The sequence below is a fragment of the Denticeps clupeoides genome, chromosome 11 (assembly GCF_900700375.1).
Source record: "Denticeps clupeoides chromosome 11, fDenClu1.1, whole genome shotgun sequence".
Classification (NCBI taxonomy): domain Eukaryota; kingdom Metazoa; phylum Chordata; class Actinopteri; order Clupeiformes; family Denticipitidae; genus Denticeps; species Denticeps clupeoides.
The window spans coordinates 7,244,889-7,260,328 of NC_041717.1; the positions used below are offsets into that span (position 1 = coordinate 7,244,889).

General features: G+C 47.4%; 1 protein-coding gene across 3 annotated transcripts in view; it reads left to right on the forward strand.

The window, feature by feature from the left end:
- The window catches only part of zmat4a (zinc finger, matrin-type 4a), an 80,768-nt gene that overhangs the window by 12,758 nt on the left and 52,570 nt on the right, over positions 1 to 15,440 (forward strand). For all 3 annotated transcript variants that reach the window (XM_028997309.1, XM_028997308.1, XM_028997311.1), the window contains exon 2: positions 7,360 to 7,461. In XM_028997309.1, the coding sequence (XP_028853142.1) occupies positions 7,360 to 7,461 (102 nt within the window). The remainder of the gene's footprint in view (positions 1 to 7,359; positions 7,462 to 15,440) is intronic.

The following is a 15,440-nucleotide window of genomic DNA, read 5'->3' on the forward strand; positions in this document are numbered from 1 at the left end:
GGAAGGTCACCTTTTGCAAAAAAAAAAAAAGTGCTTGTGATGGACATTTCCGATATAGGTTTCATATCCCAATATATCACAATATAGTGATTAATCATATATATCCCTCCTTGAACCACCATCTTATTCTGGTGGAGAGGTTTACATATCCTAGTGGTCCTAAGAGCTTGGTTGGGGGCTTCATGCTCCTGGAAGGGTCACTCAAGTGAAGTAAGGGACAAAGAACGGCTCACAAATCCTCATATGATTACAGACTTTGGTCAATGTTTTTTTTACATGGTTCACTGGGGCCTCCCTCTGGAGCCAGGCTTGAAGGTGGGGTTTGATGGTGAGCTAGTGGGTCCCCCTCCCATATGCTTACCACCTGTAGATCGGCTGCAGTGTGAGTTGGGTGGTGACTGAAGACAGAGGCCTTGGAGGTCTGATCCTTGGTTGCAGAAGCTGGGCGGATGACACTCAGGCCTGGAACATCTGTGAAGGTCTACTGGGAAGGTCTGGTAGAGTCCCCTTTCAGGAGAAGTTTCAACTCCCACTTCTGGCAAAGCTTTAACAACATTTTGAAAGAGGTGGGGGACATTGAGTCCGAATTGACTATTTTCGTGCCTCCACTGTTGAGCCGACTTAACAGAGCCGGTGTCAGTGCGTGTCATGGTGGAAATTTTTAAATGGTGAGGAATGGAATGAAACTGAAGAAAAATCTTACCAAGACCTTCTGGTGAGATGAGATCCACCCGGAGTTCCTCAAGGCTCGGGATGTTGTGGACCTGTTATGGTTGACACACATCTGAAAAATAACACAGACATCAGGGACAGTGCCTCTCGAGTGGCAAACCAGGGTGGTGGCCCAATTACAGAGGAATCATACTCCTCAACCTCACCTAGAAAGTCTATTCAGGGGTCCTGGGAAGGAGAAGCTATCTATCGGATAGCTTTTTGCAGATGGTGTTGTCTTGTTGGCCTCATTGGGGTACGACCTGCAGCTCTCACTGGATCTGTTTGCAGCCGAGTGTGAAGCAACTGGTATGAGAATAAGCACCACAAATCTGAGGCAATGGTCCTCAGCCAGAAAAGGGTAGAGTGCCCTCTCAGGGTTTGAAGTGAGATCCTGCCCACAACAGAGGAGTTTAAGTATCTTGGGTAATGCGGGTTCTGTACAGGTCCGAAGTGGTGAAGCAGCAGCTGAGTCAAAAGGCACGACTCTCAATTTACCGGTCAATCTACGCTCCCACCCTCACCAATGGTCACGAGCTGTAGGTATTGACTGAAAGAATGAGATTGCTGCGCTATCTCTTAGAGAGAGGTTCAAAGTAGAACCACTGCTCCTCCGCACGAAGAGGAGCTTGATGAGGTGGCTCAGGCATCTAATCAAGATGTCTCCTGAACGCCTCCTTGGAGAAGTTTCATGTGCTTGTTTTAGAGTACAGTGGCTTTTATTTTGAATATGAAGTATTCTATAAGATAAGTCAGTAGATAAAAGTGATCTATTGTGATCCAATGACTGTAGCCCATGAAGAATGCTTAATCTTTTTATGATAATCATCAAAGGAATCAAATATTCAGTCAGACATGAATAATCATCTCCTTCCTTCAAGACAGGATCAGGATAAAGCTGATCACTCTCTGCAACGTTGCATTGATTGACCCTTGTAACTAAGCAGATTGTCAGGATTGCCTGCAGCTGGGCTCCACACCGGAACTCAATCCTGACGCCCCATAAATGCCGGAAGTTTCCGCCCGTTCGGGGTCGCTGGCATTTTCGTGAACTCGCTGCACGAACTTGACCTAGTTTTGTGTCATGTGTTTTGAGTTCTGGCAATCGCCACACGCCTACGGGTTAGTTTTAGTTTGTCTGTATTTAAGTTAAATCGTTTTCGGCCACCGCGCCCGTCTTTATTTGTGTTTATTGTTTATTTAATAATAAAAACCCCTTCCCAGTATGTCAAACCTCTGCGCTTCCTTCCCCCGTAAGTCCGTAGTCGTGACAGAATGCCAGCGACCCACCCAAAAGCGCAGAGGTAGAAAGCAGAGGAGAAGAAACGCCGCGAAGGACGCAGCCCGGCGCGGCGAACGCGGACACCAGGGGAGAGACGCGCCGCCCGTTCTGGTGGAGCGTTTTCTCCCCGAGAAGCCGTGGTACGCGGCGCCGCGTGATGACATCACCCCCGGGAAACTCCGCGAAACCCGGAAGCGACAACGTCGGCGGGTGAGTGGGCGGAGCGAGGACGTTGGCGTCGGCAGCAGCGAGGAAGTGACGTGGGCAGCGAGCGCAGAAGATGCGACCCCCACAATCTTCGCCATGTCGAGCCAAGAACTCTGCGCTCTGCTGGCAAGGCTCCCCGTGGACTGGGACGACACGGACGACGACGACGAGAGCACGGGAGACGAGAGTTGGGCTCCGCCCATCGCGCCAGTCTGCGATCGTCGCAAGGTCCGTGGGGACCCACGTCACTTCCAGGGGGGTGAGAAGCGGCAACAACGGCGGCGTTCCTCCAGCGAGGAGGTGGGCAGCCTCCAGCCCGAATGGCCAGAGTACTGCCCATGGGAGCTTATCGCGCCATGGGTCCAGGATGTCCGCAGGGTGGACGACCCTTGGAGTCACCGGTGGGAGGACACGGATGACGAAAGCGATGATGACGTGGATTTTCGGTGGGTGGTCGGTGCCGGGATGGCTCCGCCCAGCGTGCGCGTCCGAGATCATCGCGGCGTCCATGATGACCCATGTGACTTCCGGGGGTACGAGGTTGACACGGACGACGACCAGGATGACGCCGTTTGGGCAGTCGGTGCCGGGATGGCTCCGCCCATCGCGCCCATCCAGGATCGTCACGAGGTCCGTGGAGACCCACGTCCCTCCCAGCAGTGTGAGGAAAGCTGGTGGAAGAGGGCGACGGGAGGTCGCCAGCCAGCAACTGCGCTGCCGGGACTGCCTCGCAGGGAATCCTCCATTCCTGCTCCAGTCGCCGACCCGCCTTCCCTCTGCCCGGACGTTCCCCAGCAAAATGGCAGCGCAGCACCAGCGTCCACACCTGCTGGAGAAGACGTCCACCCCCCTCCACACCACACACCTACCACCATCTCCAGCGACGTGCCCAGCCCCGTGTGGGACAGCCCAATTGTCCCGGGACCCTTCAGTGGGGCAGCAGACACAGACGAGATCACTACCATCCTCAAGTGTCTGACTGGATCAGCATGGGGCTGGAGCACAACCCTCTGGCAGCAGGGAGAGACAGACAGGAGTTTTCGGGACTTCCAACAGAGACTGAGGGCGGAGTTTGATCGGCCTGAGCCAGGGATCGAACTCTGCCCCTCCACCACATCCAGTGCCAGTCAGGATCCGGGGCAAGAAGACCCAGCACTGGTGGGCGACGAGAAGGTCGCTCCTCCCGAGATCCTGGCTGTGCCCCCTGAGGAGGTCCCGGAGAGCCCAGAGAGGGAGCCAGACGACCCTCTCTTCTGTCTGTCTCTGTCTGTGTGTGTCTGTGTGGCATATGTGTCCGTATGTCGCCCCCACTTCCCCTCTTTGTGTCCACCAGATGGCGACCCAGCCGCGGAGCCGAACCCCAGGGAGGAGGTTCCTGACCCGAATGTGCTGGTCCAAGGCGAGGTGGACAAGCCCCAAGGTACCCCTAAGTCCAGCCGTGGGGGGTGCTCCCCCAAAGAATTTTTTGGGGGGGTGCAGTTCGGGTTGGGGACTCCTCCTGAGGGGAGGGGAGGTGGGGAAGCGATGGAGCTGGGTCCTCCGGTAGCCAGTGAGGAGGGCGGGCCAGGCATGGGCCTGCGTCTGCCTCCAGAGGGGTGGAGCGCCATAGAGCCCCCGGGTAGGCATGAGGACCCAGCTGGGACAGGCAGGAAGAGGGCCTGCTTGTCCCAACGGACGCAGAAGGGGCTAGCCGGATGGTCTGGCAATGCCCCCCCCTTGGCACCAGGGCCGTGCAGCGAGAGGGGCTGCATAGTCCCAGAAGGCACCAGCCTGGGGTGCCTGGAACAGTCGCCGGAGGCTCTGGGACAATCTCCCTGCGCGGTGCAGGGGGTGACACAAGACGTGTCAGAGGGGACATGTGGAGACAGGGCCCACACGTACCCAGATGGATCGGCCCTGATTATTGTGTGCAGGTACGGGAGTCCGGGGCCGCCATGCGGGACCACGCCGGGGAGCCAGGCCGAGGGTCCGGGGCCGCCATGCGGGACCACGCCGGGGAGCCAGGCCGAGGGTCCATCTTTATTTGTGCCGCCATGCGGGACCACGCCGGGGAGCCAGGCCGAGGGTCCGGGGCCGCCAAGCGGGACCACGCCGGGGAGCCAGGCCGAGGGTCCGGGGCCGCCAAGCGGGACCACGCCGGGGAGCCAGGCCGAGGGTCCGGGGCCGCCAAGCGGGACCACGCCGGGGAGCCAGGCCGAGGGTCCGGGGCCGCCAAGCGGGACCACGCCGGGGAGCCAGGCCGAGGGTCCGGGGCCGCCAAGCGGGACCACGCCGGGGAGCCAGGCCGAGGGTCCGGGGCCGCCACGCCTGACCACGCCGGGGAGCCAGGCCGAGGCACCGGGGCCGCCACGCCTGACCACGCCGGGGAGCCAGGCCGAGGCACCGGGGCCGCCACGCCTGACCACGCCGGGGAGCCAGCCCGAGGGACCGGGGCCGCCACGCCTGACCACGCCGGGGAGCCAGCCCGAGGGACCGGGGCCGCCACGCCTGACCACGCCGGGGAGCCAGCCCGAGGGACCGGGGCCGCCACGCCTGACCACGCCGGGGAGCCAGCCCGAGGGACCGGGGCCGCCACGCCTGACCACGCCGGGGAGCCAGCCCGAGGGACCGGGGCCGCCACGCCTGACCACGCCGGGGAGCCAGCCCGAGGGACCGGGGCCGCCACGTCTGACCACGCCGGGGAGCCAGCCCGAGGGACCGGAGCCGCCACGCCTGACCACGCCGGGGAGCCAGCCCGAGGGACCGGGGCCGCCACGCCTGACCACGCCGGGGAGCCAGCCCGAGGGACCGGGTCCTCCAAGGGGAGGATACAGCAGGGCAGGAGCCCTGTGGTTGCCGCCGTCCGCCCCGCCGCCTCCACTGATGGTACTGTTGGGGCTCCGAGGACGTAGCCCTTGGAGGGGGGGCTCTGTCAGGATTGCCTGCAGCTGGGCTCCACACCGGAACTCAATCCTGACGCCCCATAAATGCCGGAAGTTTCCGCCCGTTCGGGGTCGCTGGCATTTTCGTGAACTCGCTGCACGAACTTGACCTAGTTTTGTGTCATGTGTTTTGAGTTCTGGCAATCGCCACACGCCTACGGGTTAGTTTTAGTTTGTCTGTATTTAAGTTAAATCGTTTTCGGCCACCGCGCCCGTCTTTATTTGTGTTTATTGTTTATTTAATAATAAAAACCCCTTCCCAGTATGTCAGACCTCTGCGCTTCCTTCCCCCGTAAGTCCGTAGTCGTGACACAGATAAGTGGTCCCAATTACAGAACTACATTATACTACACTACACTACACAACACTAAATTAAAACACATTTAATGTAGAGGTTGTAAATTCAGGCCTGTACACTTAGGGACCCAATTGTAGTAAGTGTGGTGTTCTGGTTTATAAGTGAGTGTCTTACCCACTAGGCTACTACCATAGGTTTTAAAAAAATGGCCCCTTCCTATTATCTTCAGCGGTTTTTGTTGGTTATGTACCATTAGTATCTTAGTGGCACGTGTGTCGAACTCTTGTAATTATGTTTGAACTATTTACTAGACCTGGCCCACGGTAGATGGTGTGTGCTCAACGCGCACCGCTTTTACTACAAATTCCACAATGCTCTGCTTGTGTGTTGGCGCATTATTACCCACAAGCCCCCTCTTGCTGCCAGTAGCAATTAGCCCCCAAAAAACTACAAACAAAATGCAGAATACTAGCATTTACATGACGCGTGGGAGGCTGAATATTTGTTCACAAATGTTAATTACAGACCTGTTTGTCATGTGTGCGGATCCAATGCAGTGGTAACTAAAGAATACAACATAAGACGACGCTGTGAAATGAAACACCACAACAAGTGCAAGGATCTGGACATAAAGCAGAAGCTCCAGAAAGTAAAGGAGATGAAAAGAGGTTTGATTTCACAACAGACTATGTTAAAAAAAACATCACAACGTGAGGCTGCTATGTCCATATGTGTGTTTATGTGTTCCAAATAAATATCAAGCCTTTTTCCAAGTTTAAAAAAAAAAAAAGTGAAGTGATTGTCACATGTGATACACAGCAGCACAGCACACAGTGCACACAGTGAAATTTGTCCTCTGCATTTAACCCATCACCCTGAGTGAGCAGTGGGCAGCCATGACCGGCGCCCGGGGAGCAGTGTGTGGGGACGGTGCTTTTGCTCAGTGGCACCTCAGTGGCACCTTGGTGGATCGGGATTCGAACCGGCAACCTTCTGATTACGGGGCTGCTTCCTTAACCGCTAGGCCACCACTGCCGTTTACTGTGAACTTGAGTTTTTACCCCACACTAAGGTTGGCCCCCGACTTTGTCCAGGTTTTCAAATTTGGCCCAGTGTGTATTTGAGTTTGATGCCCCTGCCTTACATCAACCTGATAGAACACCTTTGGGGTAAAATGGAGTGGAGACTGTGAGCCAGGCCTTCTCGTCCAACATCAGTTCCTGACATTACATATGCTATTCTAAACCTTGTTCAGGTGTTCACACTAAACCTTGTAGAAAGCCTTCCCAGAGGATCAGAGCTGTTATATAGTGAATATGATTGACCAGCCCCTTTTTAAAGCCTATGGATTAAGAAGAGGGTGTTGTAGGTGTAAAGGCAGGCATCCTAATTCTTTTGGCAACTTTGTACATAAATTGATTTCCCTCCCCTAATTGTATACTGGGACAAGGATGAGATATAATCTAGCTTGAATAGACTCTGCAATGAAACACACTGCCTTTCTCTTAATGTTACAAATGGCCAGGAAAGATAATGTTTGGGGAACTGCTCCCTCATTCAATTTTTTTTTTTTTTTTTTTTTTTTATTGGCATTGCCAAGCTGTTACCTTAATGAAAATATTGCAGACAGCTCATGAGAATACCATCTAATTGCTAATAGTTAAATGACTGGCATTAACATAGGCACAAACCATGCTAATATTTATTAACTTTCAAGTGTGGGAACAGGAGCTTTACTGATGAGTCTTTAATATGCTTCAGCAAGTTTTTTTTATGCTACTCCGCTTTGCCACCACCTCTTTGAAGCATTGTTTGCATGTAGGCTTGACATGTTAAAAATGTTCAAATGACATTATGCCAAATAAGTATGTAATTTGATTTTTGACAACCCTAACAGATGGATAGACAGACATTGAACTAATATTCTATCTTTATTCTAGATGAAGTCAACAGAGGTGGACCAGGGTCTCTTCACAGACAGCTACTGTAAAGTCTGCAGTGCCCAGCTCATCTCCGAGTCCCAGAGGGTCGCCCATTACGAGGTAAGGAGATCCTCCCCCCTTCCATCAGGAAGACTAACCAACACCTCTAACCCTCAGAGGTGCTTTGGTCAAACTGAACTCTCACCTTCCAAAGTTGATATTTGACACAATCCCAGGCAGAGAGATGATTATGTGGCTCTAATGGCTGAAATTGCCTGAGTTGGCTGTGCTGTCTCAGTGTCGACTCAGGCCTTCACTCACTGTCGGAGATGCTCAGATCCCCGGCGAATCCAACTGCAGGGCTTTCGGTGCCAGGCTGCTGGAATAATAGAAGTTGAAGGTTTTCATATGAGACCCTGTCAAGCTTTTTAAGTAATTATTAGGCTGCTCTGTGCCTGGCCTTCACTCGATAGTCACTCCTGCAGCAATTTTTTAAGAGGCTCTTCAAGTCTCCTTAAACATTGCGGTATGCCATTGTACCAAATAAATTTTTTTAATGAATTGGAAAATAAACCACTTATTAATTTACACTGCAAGTCTGACAAGTTGTGCATTTTTTTTTTTTTTTGGGCCTACGTTTAAAAATATAGTCCCTGAAAAATATATCCAGCTATCCCTAACATGGTTACACGGGTGACAAATGATGTCTGCATGCTGGTGTTTTGCTTTGGAATGACAATATGACCCATTATTTAATGTATTTATTCAGACAGGCATCAAAGACCAGAGGAAATCAGCACAGACTTGAGTGTGAAATATTCATTTAGTTTAATTTGGTGCGGAGACTTCACCAGTTGGCCGCATGCCTCTTGCAGATGGGTTTTATCTGGGCTCTATCGGACGAGAGGCTAATATGGTATGACATGTTTGGAGCACAGTGATGAACATGTGAAAAGCCAGACCAGGCGAGAGTGGCACTCAGGCCATTTGTCAGATGGTTTGGCTCTTCTGATCCCCAGCTCAGGTGTCTCTCGGCTCTGTTCTGATAAGGGGACATTAGTAAAAAAGAGCTACCACAAAAACTCAAACCACCTTTTTTCTCTCTCTGCCCCGTTTATTATGTCTCGTCTAATGGCGTATGAACAGAACTACATTATCAAGCACTGAATGTTATTTGAGTTGTAAAATCCAATGCATAAGTACACTAAAGTGAATATAAATGCATGTATATGATTGTAAATGTCCTTTGTGAAACGTTAATGGGTACGATTTGAGGCACATTTGTGGTAATAAAGCACAATGAGGCCTGAGATTTCCAATCCAGAGAATACAGTTATAGTTGAAATTTTGCCATTAAAGCTCATTGGCCTTAACTTTCATTGCCTCTTTCCAGTGCATAGTACCAGCTTTTGGTAGAAGACACTTCCCCTGCAGGCATGTCACTTCCTCAATATATTAGCAACAGATATAATATATATAGGCTCATAAGAAAACAATATTAATCTCAAAATTGTTTTTATGTAATGTAATTGTTGAAAATTATGGAACAGATGTAATGCAAACATGTTTTTGGCATGTAAATAGTTGCTTTATCAGCATGCATCATGCAGGAAATGTGCCATTTGTGAATACAATGCACATGAGATTAAAATATTTTTAGATATTGTTACTGTTATTTTGCATAGAATGCTTTTAATTTCACTAGGCTTTTAATTTAATTATTTTTGTTTCTATTTTTATTGTTTGAGCTGCTTCCCATATGCAAAAAGAACTATGTAAAACAAACATTTTCCATCCATCTGGAATCTGGATTGTAGATAAAGTATTTTTAGTATCCACATATTTACTTTTGTTGTGTGGGATGTATTTGTCTTTAGGGTCATAGTCTGGTAGAGTGACAATGACTTTCTTTGACCCGTCAGGGATATTTTCTTGTCACCTGAGTGCCAGGTAGCTGGTACTACCCATTACTTTTGCACGATGATAAAACAAAAATTAGATCTAAAGGATGAGCAGGAACACTCACATGCTACTTACTTGCTTTGAGTCGATTTAATGGTCTTTTGATCAGGCTGCTGTAAATAAGTTTGAAAAGTGGTTGCCACAGGGGGCAAAATGCGCACTGCCAGATGCATGTGACATTGTTTGAAGTTACTGGTTCACATTTTTGTCACAGAAATTTGCGCTGTGTTTTTCAGGCAGTTATCAGGACTGCAATTTTAATTTCCACGCTCAGCCATTGTGCTTCAGGACACTTGCTGTTTTGTGATAGCATTAAAATATTCCACCACAAACATTATTCTACTATAATCAGAGGCTTTTCAGCAGGGTGCATTTTCAGAACAGTGTGGTGTTTCTGCACAGCAGCATGTTATTTGTTGCGTGCTTGCCACCAGGGCCAGATTATCAAGGCAGATCCTTTGAGCGGGCGTGGGCCTACTCTCCCCCTGCGGAATCTGTCACTTTGCCCTCAGTGTGCGCATGCTTTGTTCGCTTGACTCCCAGATTTAGCCTTGCCGGCTCTTCCATATGCATGCGAGGCACGATAGAAGAATTGGATGAAGCGACCAGAGGGCGTTGTGCCTCTGCACGAGTGTGGTGATATCATCAGCCTTCAAGGGCAACCTTCTCCTTAAGTCTGCACTCTGCATTGTTATCGTGACCCAGTTTGCTGCTATCGCAAAACCTGTCCTTGTGATGGCTGCCCTTATTTGAGACCTATACGCACCACTAAGAGCAAAGCTATGCAAATTTGATTTTAGAGGTAATTAGATGTCAAATTTGCCCCTTCCTATTATCTTGAGCAGTTTGTATGTGTTGGTTATGTCAAACCCTGGGTAAGGACCTTGTGAGTTGCATTTTAATTGTAGCCTGTGATGCTCAGTACTGAGCACCATGGAAAAATGAAGGACTGTGGATTGATCCCAGAGCTAAGATTTGCCTCTACCTCCAGGCCCCTTAATACAAAAAAAAACTGTTCATGAAGGGGGATGTACAGTAGCTCATATTGATCAGTTTGTTCCTGTGGCACAAGGCTGACCTCAGAGATCAATGATTTGGAAAATTAGCAAGACATTTCAGTGGAATACCAACACCAGGAAGCCCAGATACTTTATTTCTGTGTAGATCTAAGCCACTAATATATTATTATACATTATTTTAAAGACTGGGATTAGATTGTGATTATTACCACTAAAGATTTTTTCAATTTTTTTTCACAATACAGAAAAATTCTTATGTTGCACTTGCAGAAGAGGGCAAAGTGTAATAATCACACTAGGACAGTGGGGATGTATGACAATCAATAAATCAGAGGCAAGACTACATAAAACTATACAAAGTCATGCAAAATAACGGCAAGGCACGTGACAATCGTAACATGATATAGACATGATTAGAAACATAACATGAGTAGCAAAAAGTGAGGCAGCCTGGGTAATTGAACATTATACAACAGATATTTACATTTATGGCATTTATAAGATGTCATTATCCAGAGCGACTTACAATCAATAATTAGATGGACCGTCTTCCTGGAGCAACTTGTGGATACGTGGGATTTGAACCTGGGTCTTCTGGTTCATAGGCCAGTGTGTTACCCACCAAGCTACTACCACCCATATACAGCACGTGGGTGTAATAAACAGTGTGTTGCTGTGAATTGGAATGACAATATGGTCGGCAACACATAATACAGTTCAGTTCATTGGCTCGTGGAAAGAAACGGTCTCTGAATCATGTGGTGGGGGTGGAAATGCTCCAGTAGCGCCTACCAGAGGGACGCTGGGCAAAGAGGGTGCGAGCTGTGTAGCCCGCAGCCATGATGATCAACTCAGCCCTCCTCGGCGGGTGGTGTAGACGGTTTGGAGGGAGGTCAGCTCCAGCGGTTTTTGTTGCAGATTCTCATCAGTGTTCCATTTCATGTATCGCATATAAAGATAATGTGTTACTAAATATTAAAGGTTCTTAATCACGTCCATTTTTCTGACAGCTTTGAACAGAAGACCAACTGAATGGATACTAAAGCATGCAAATAATGGCTAATTTAATACATCAGATGGGCAAAAATGTATTGATAAAATGATTGCTAAACCAAATTGTGTTATCATTAAATAGGCCCCAGACCCCCTCCCTGTAACCCTGAATTGAACAACATTTCTACACCTAACATTGATCCAAAATCCATTCTGGGCAGAACCCTGTCCAATGCATTTTACCTGTGATGTTGCTTGCAGGGTTATTTCGCTATATTCATTAAACTGTCCCAGTTTATTATTTCACTGACTGTAATCGGACTGAATTTAATGCGGTTAGTGAAGCAGGGAGGGATTTTTTTTTTAGGGCTACACCGAGTCGTGTTTATTTTAGCACCCTGGGTGTAGTATAGTAATGGGTTTCCTCACATAAACACATTTTCACTTGTTATTTAGCAACCTGCATTAGTATTGCCTGCATGTGTCACATGGTTTTTGGGGGAAACATCGACATGTCCATGGTGAAATAAGTGAAGTGTGTTCACGAGGTGACGTCCCCTGCGAGCATTTTAATTGATTTGTTGTTATTATTGGCGTCTCATGAAGCACGTTCACTTGGGTGAAATGTACAAACGCCGCGAGCTCCGTTGATCCGCAGTACACAGCATGTGTGGGGGTGGCCTGGTGGGTTTTAAAGGGAGAACAAGACCTGAGCGTAATGCTAATTTAAGTCGAACACGAGGATGGCACGGCCAGCGATGTGATCTGAGGACGCCGTGGCTGGTGCCTTCTAGTTTCATCCAGTCACAGAGCAGTAAAATCGCTTATGATTCGACTGGGTTAAACCATTGCGGTTCTTACATAAACCCCGTCAGCACTGACAAAGCATTTATTAATTCGATTGACTCTAGAGGATCAGCAATGAAGCAGCACTTCAAAGTGACACCATGTGTGTGTTCAGAGAACTGGCTCTGAAGTGTTTTTGCAAAAAAAAAAAAAAAAAGCTTTAAGCAGTTAGTTACAGCCTAAAATCAGTGGGACAAGGAAAGATGGGCTGGCAAGGCTGACCCGACTATAACAGCCAGCGATTAATCTCCCTCCTTCCAAAAAGGACATTTTGTGGTTGAAAGCACGACCCAGCGTGTAATCTTGAGACTTTGTTATGCTTTTCACGTCTTCATTAAAAGAATGAAAGTTGAGCTTCTTAATCATACCAGTGGGAAAGTAACTAGTTTAATGCTGGAGTCCTCAGCACCGTCACTCTTAAGAAGGCTAAGATTCATGGTGTTAAACTGCAAACATTAAATGAATTGGTCAGAAAGCTGCATTTGATGTAGACAGTATGTTTTGTGCAAGGAGAGCTGCTAAATCTCATTTTCTGAAATTACCACACTGAAGCAGAAAACACAGCATTTACAAATGTGAAGGAAGGGTTTTTTTAATGTATTTTTTATGTATTATCAGCTAGGTGTTAAAGCAAATGGAAATGGAAAACAGCAAACAAACAAAACATACTTCTGAAAAGTACAGGCAGTGGTATTTTTGGCTTTTTTATGCATGCACTCTTTTTTTAAGCATTTTTAAAAACTTAATGCAATGTGGCATTTAAAGTACACTACATGATAGTTACTTCATGAATATATATTTCTTGGATTGTCCTCTTTTCTTACTTAAATTTGCTTTTTAAAAAATGAAAGGTATGTCATAATTGATGGAAAAGATGATGGAATACATAGATAGCTGGAACCACATTTACATTAATCATTAAAAAATATGATTATACAGAATATGCAATTAGATGAGAGCTTCATTTTAATTTTAATAAATACTTAAAGATCTTATGAGTTCAATATTTTAAGCAGTGTTTTAAAGCTCCAGAGAAATAGTATATTGCAATACAATCGAATTGTGTTTAACCATATGAATTCTTCCTTGTGTAATGTACCAGAATACTCATCAACCTGCTCATTCGTTTGCGGGCAGGGGGTGAACGGACCTTTTTAAGACTGGCTTTCAATGGGACAGACAGGACGTGCAAGCAGGGCCTAGTTCTCTGACAGCTCTCTGTTATGTGTCCTTCCTTCACTGTATGCTGATCCACAGACTGCACAATACACAAATTCCTGCCAGGCGCACTTGGCACGTGTCAGAAATCCCACTCAGCGCCCATGAATCCTGTCAGAGCTGTTCTGTGCTTGCAACTGGGAGAATTCTGACGGATTATCTAATGGCGCAAGAGAGGACGCATGAATACATGCATGATCGAGAGCCGGCAGTTTCATTCAACACATGCAACCACATGACCTATAATGTCCTCCTAGCATTTAATCTGCATTTAATGCCCATATATGTAATGTCAGCATTTTTGCCTTTTTTTTATATCAACCACAATGGCGGACTACATTCTATAATTTCATGCAACACAATTGCCTTGTGTCAGTAAAAGTTAACTTTTTGTGTGCAAGTGTGCACATCATATAGTTGTATTATCTTACATTGAATACATATCTATATTACTATTCAAATAGTGTGTAGCAGTTTGCCTACCACCCAGTCTACAGTGGCTACTGAGGTTAAATGACAGGGATGTTTGCGAGAGGAGGTAATTTCTCACCCTTGTCAAGGATGATGTTATATATGGCCGTGCATGATTACTGATGGAGGTCATTTGTCTTCATTTCCTGCTGCCCGCATCCACATGCAATCCAGTGCAATATTTCACATTAGACCTTATTCGTCTGGTTATGCTGTCAAATCAATTCACTGGCTTCGGTGTTCTTTTTACATCCTGTACATCTTGTCCTCTTCGGCATCCTGTAGGTACTGTCTGCAGAGTGGCCATGCAGTAAATTGCTATTGACAATCCCCTGGAAGAAGGGGAACAACGGCCAGCTCAGTCTTGTTTACACAGAGAACTTTTAACTTTGTTGCTCATGACTTGCTCATGACTTTACAACATTTAAACCAGTGAGAACGTTTGTGAATTTTACAGAGCTTTGTGAGTTTGGTTGACTTTTTTCATGTGCACACTGGTTATCTCCATAGAAACAGTTACATCATCATAGTGCAGATCTCTTGATGCTGAAATGTTAAATGACTACAAAAAGCCATATCATCTTACATATACGCTTGAAATGATGAAATGACAGCTGTGCTGCAGTTCTGTTCAGTTTAGCTTTTAACCGCTCTTTTTTTACTACTAGGCACGCTTGCACTGTTTAATAAATGCATGTTGCGCACATTCCAGGCCAAGCACAGTGATTGTCTTTACAGTCACACGGTTCTTGTTGTGTTTGTGTGCTGTGTCTAGAGCAGTGGTGCTCAATCTCCCTCTGAAAAAAATACAGTTGCATAGGCCTATTTAACTAGTTTACAGGGGAAGCAATCTCATCCCGGATATGAATATTTATTATTGACTCAAGAATATTAACTGTACTGCTGTAATTATGGTAATTACGGTGGGATGTGATCTCTGATTCAATCTATTTCTTGAATCTTCCACCCCCCCCCAAAGCAAATATGCACACAGATTATCAGTGATTTTATTCAAGCATTCTGACTGGTGAACCATGATGAATAGGACATGCACCCTTTTAACGTACAACGTCTTACCAAGCACCTCCACAATATTCCCCTTAGTCTGAAAGTTTAAATGAATTATTAAAATATGACAAAACAAATCAGTTAGACTCAAATTACATGCCACACAAGCAACGGAAGGGATGGAAACAAAGTGAATGAAAAAAATGGGGAATGTTGTGGGCGCTGTGAAAGGAAGTCACTACTGTCAAAACATGGGGAGATCTTCTGACCCTATATGTCGGCAGGAGATGTAAAAACCAAAAGTGAAAATCAGCTGCCAGGTCCAGCAGGAGGCGGTTTTTGCAGTCCAGTTTCTCCATTTTACTCCCTTAGGGAGCCAAGTCTTTCGCGTATTTTAGACATGCTAAAACATTCGCCAATAATTTTTTTCAACCTCGTGCTCTCTGTTGACGCAGGGTAGGCTGCCTCCTGATGGGAAGGCTGGCTGTGAACCTGTTGCCTGGTAGAACTGGCATCTGCCATTAGGTCAGTTTCACTGCACCAATGTTCTGGGCACAACAGGACCTGCCCTGCAAACATGGT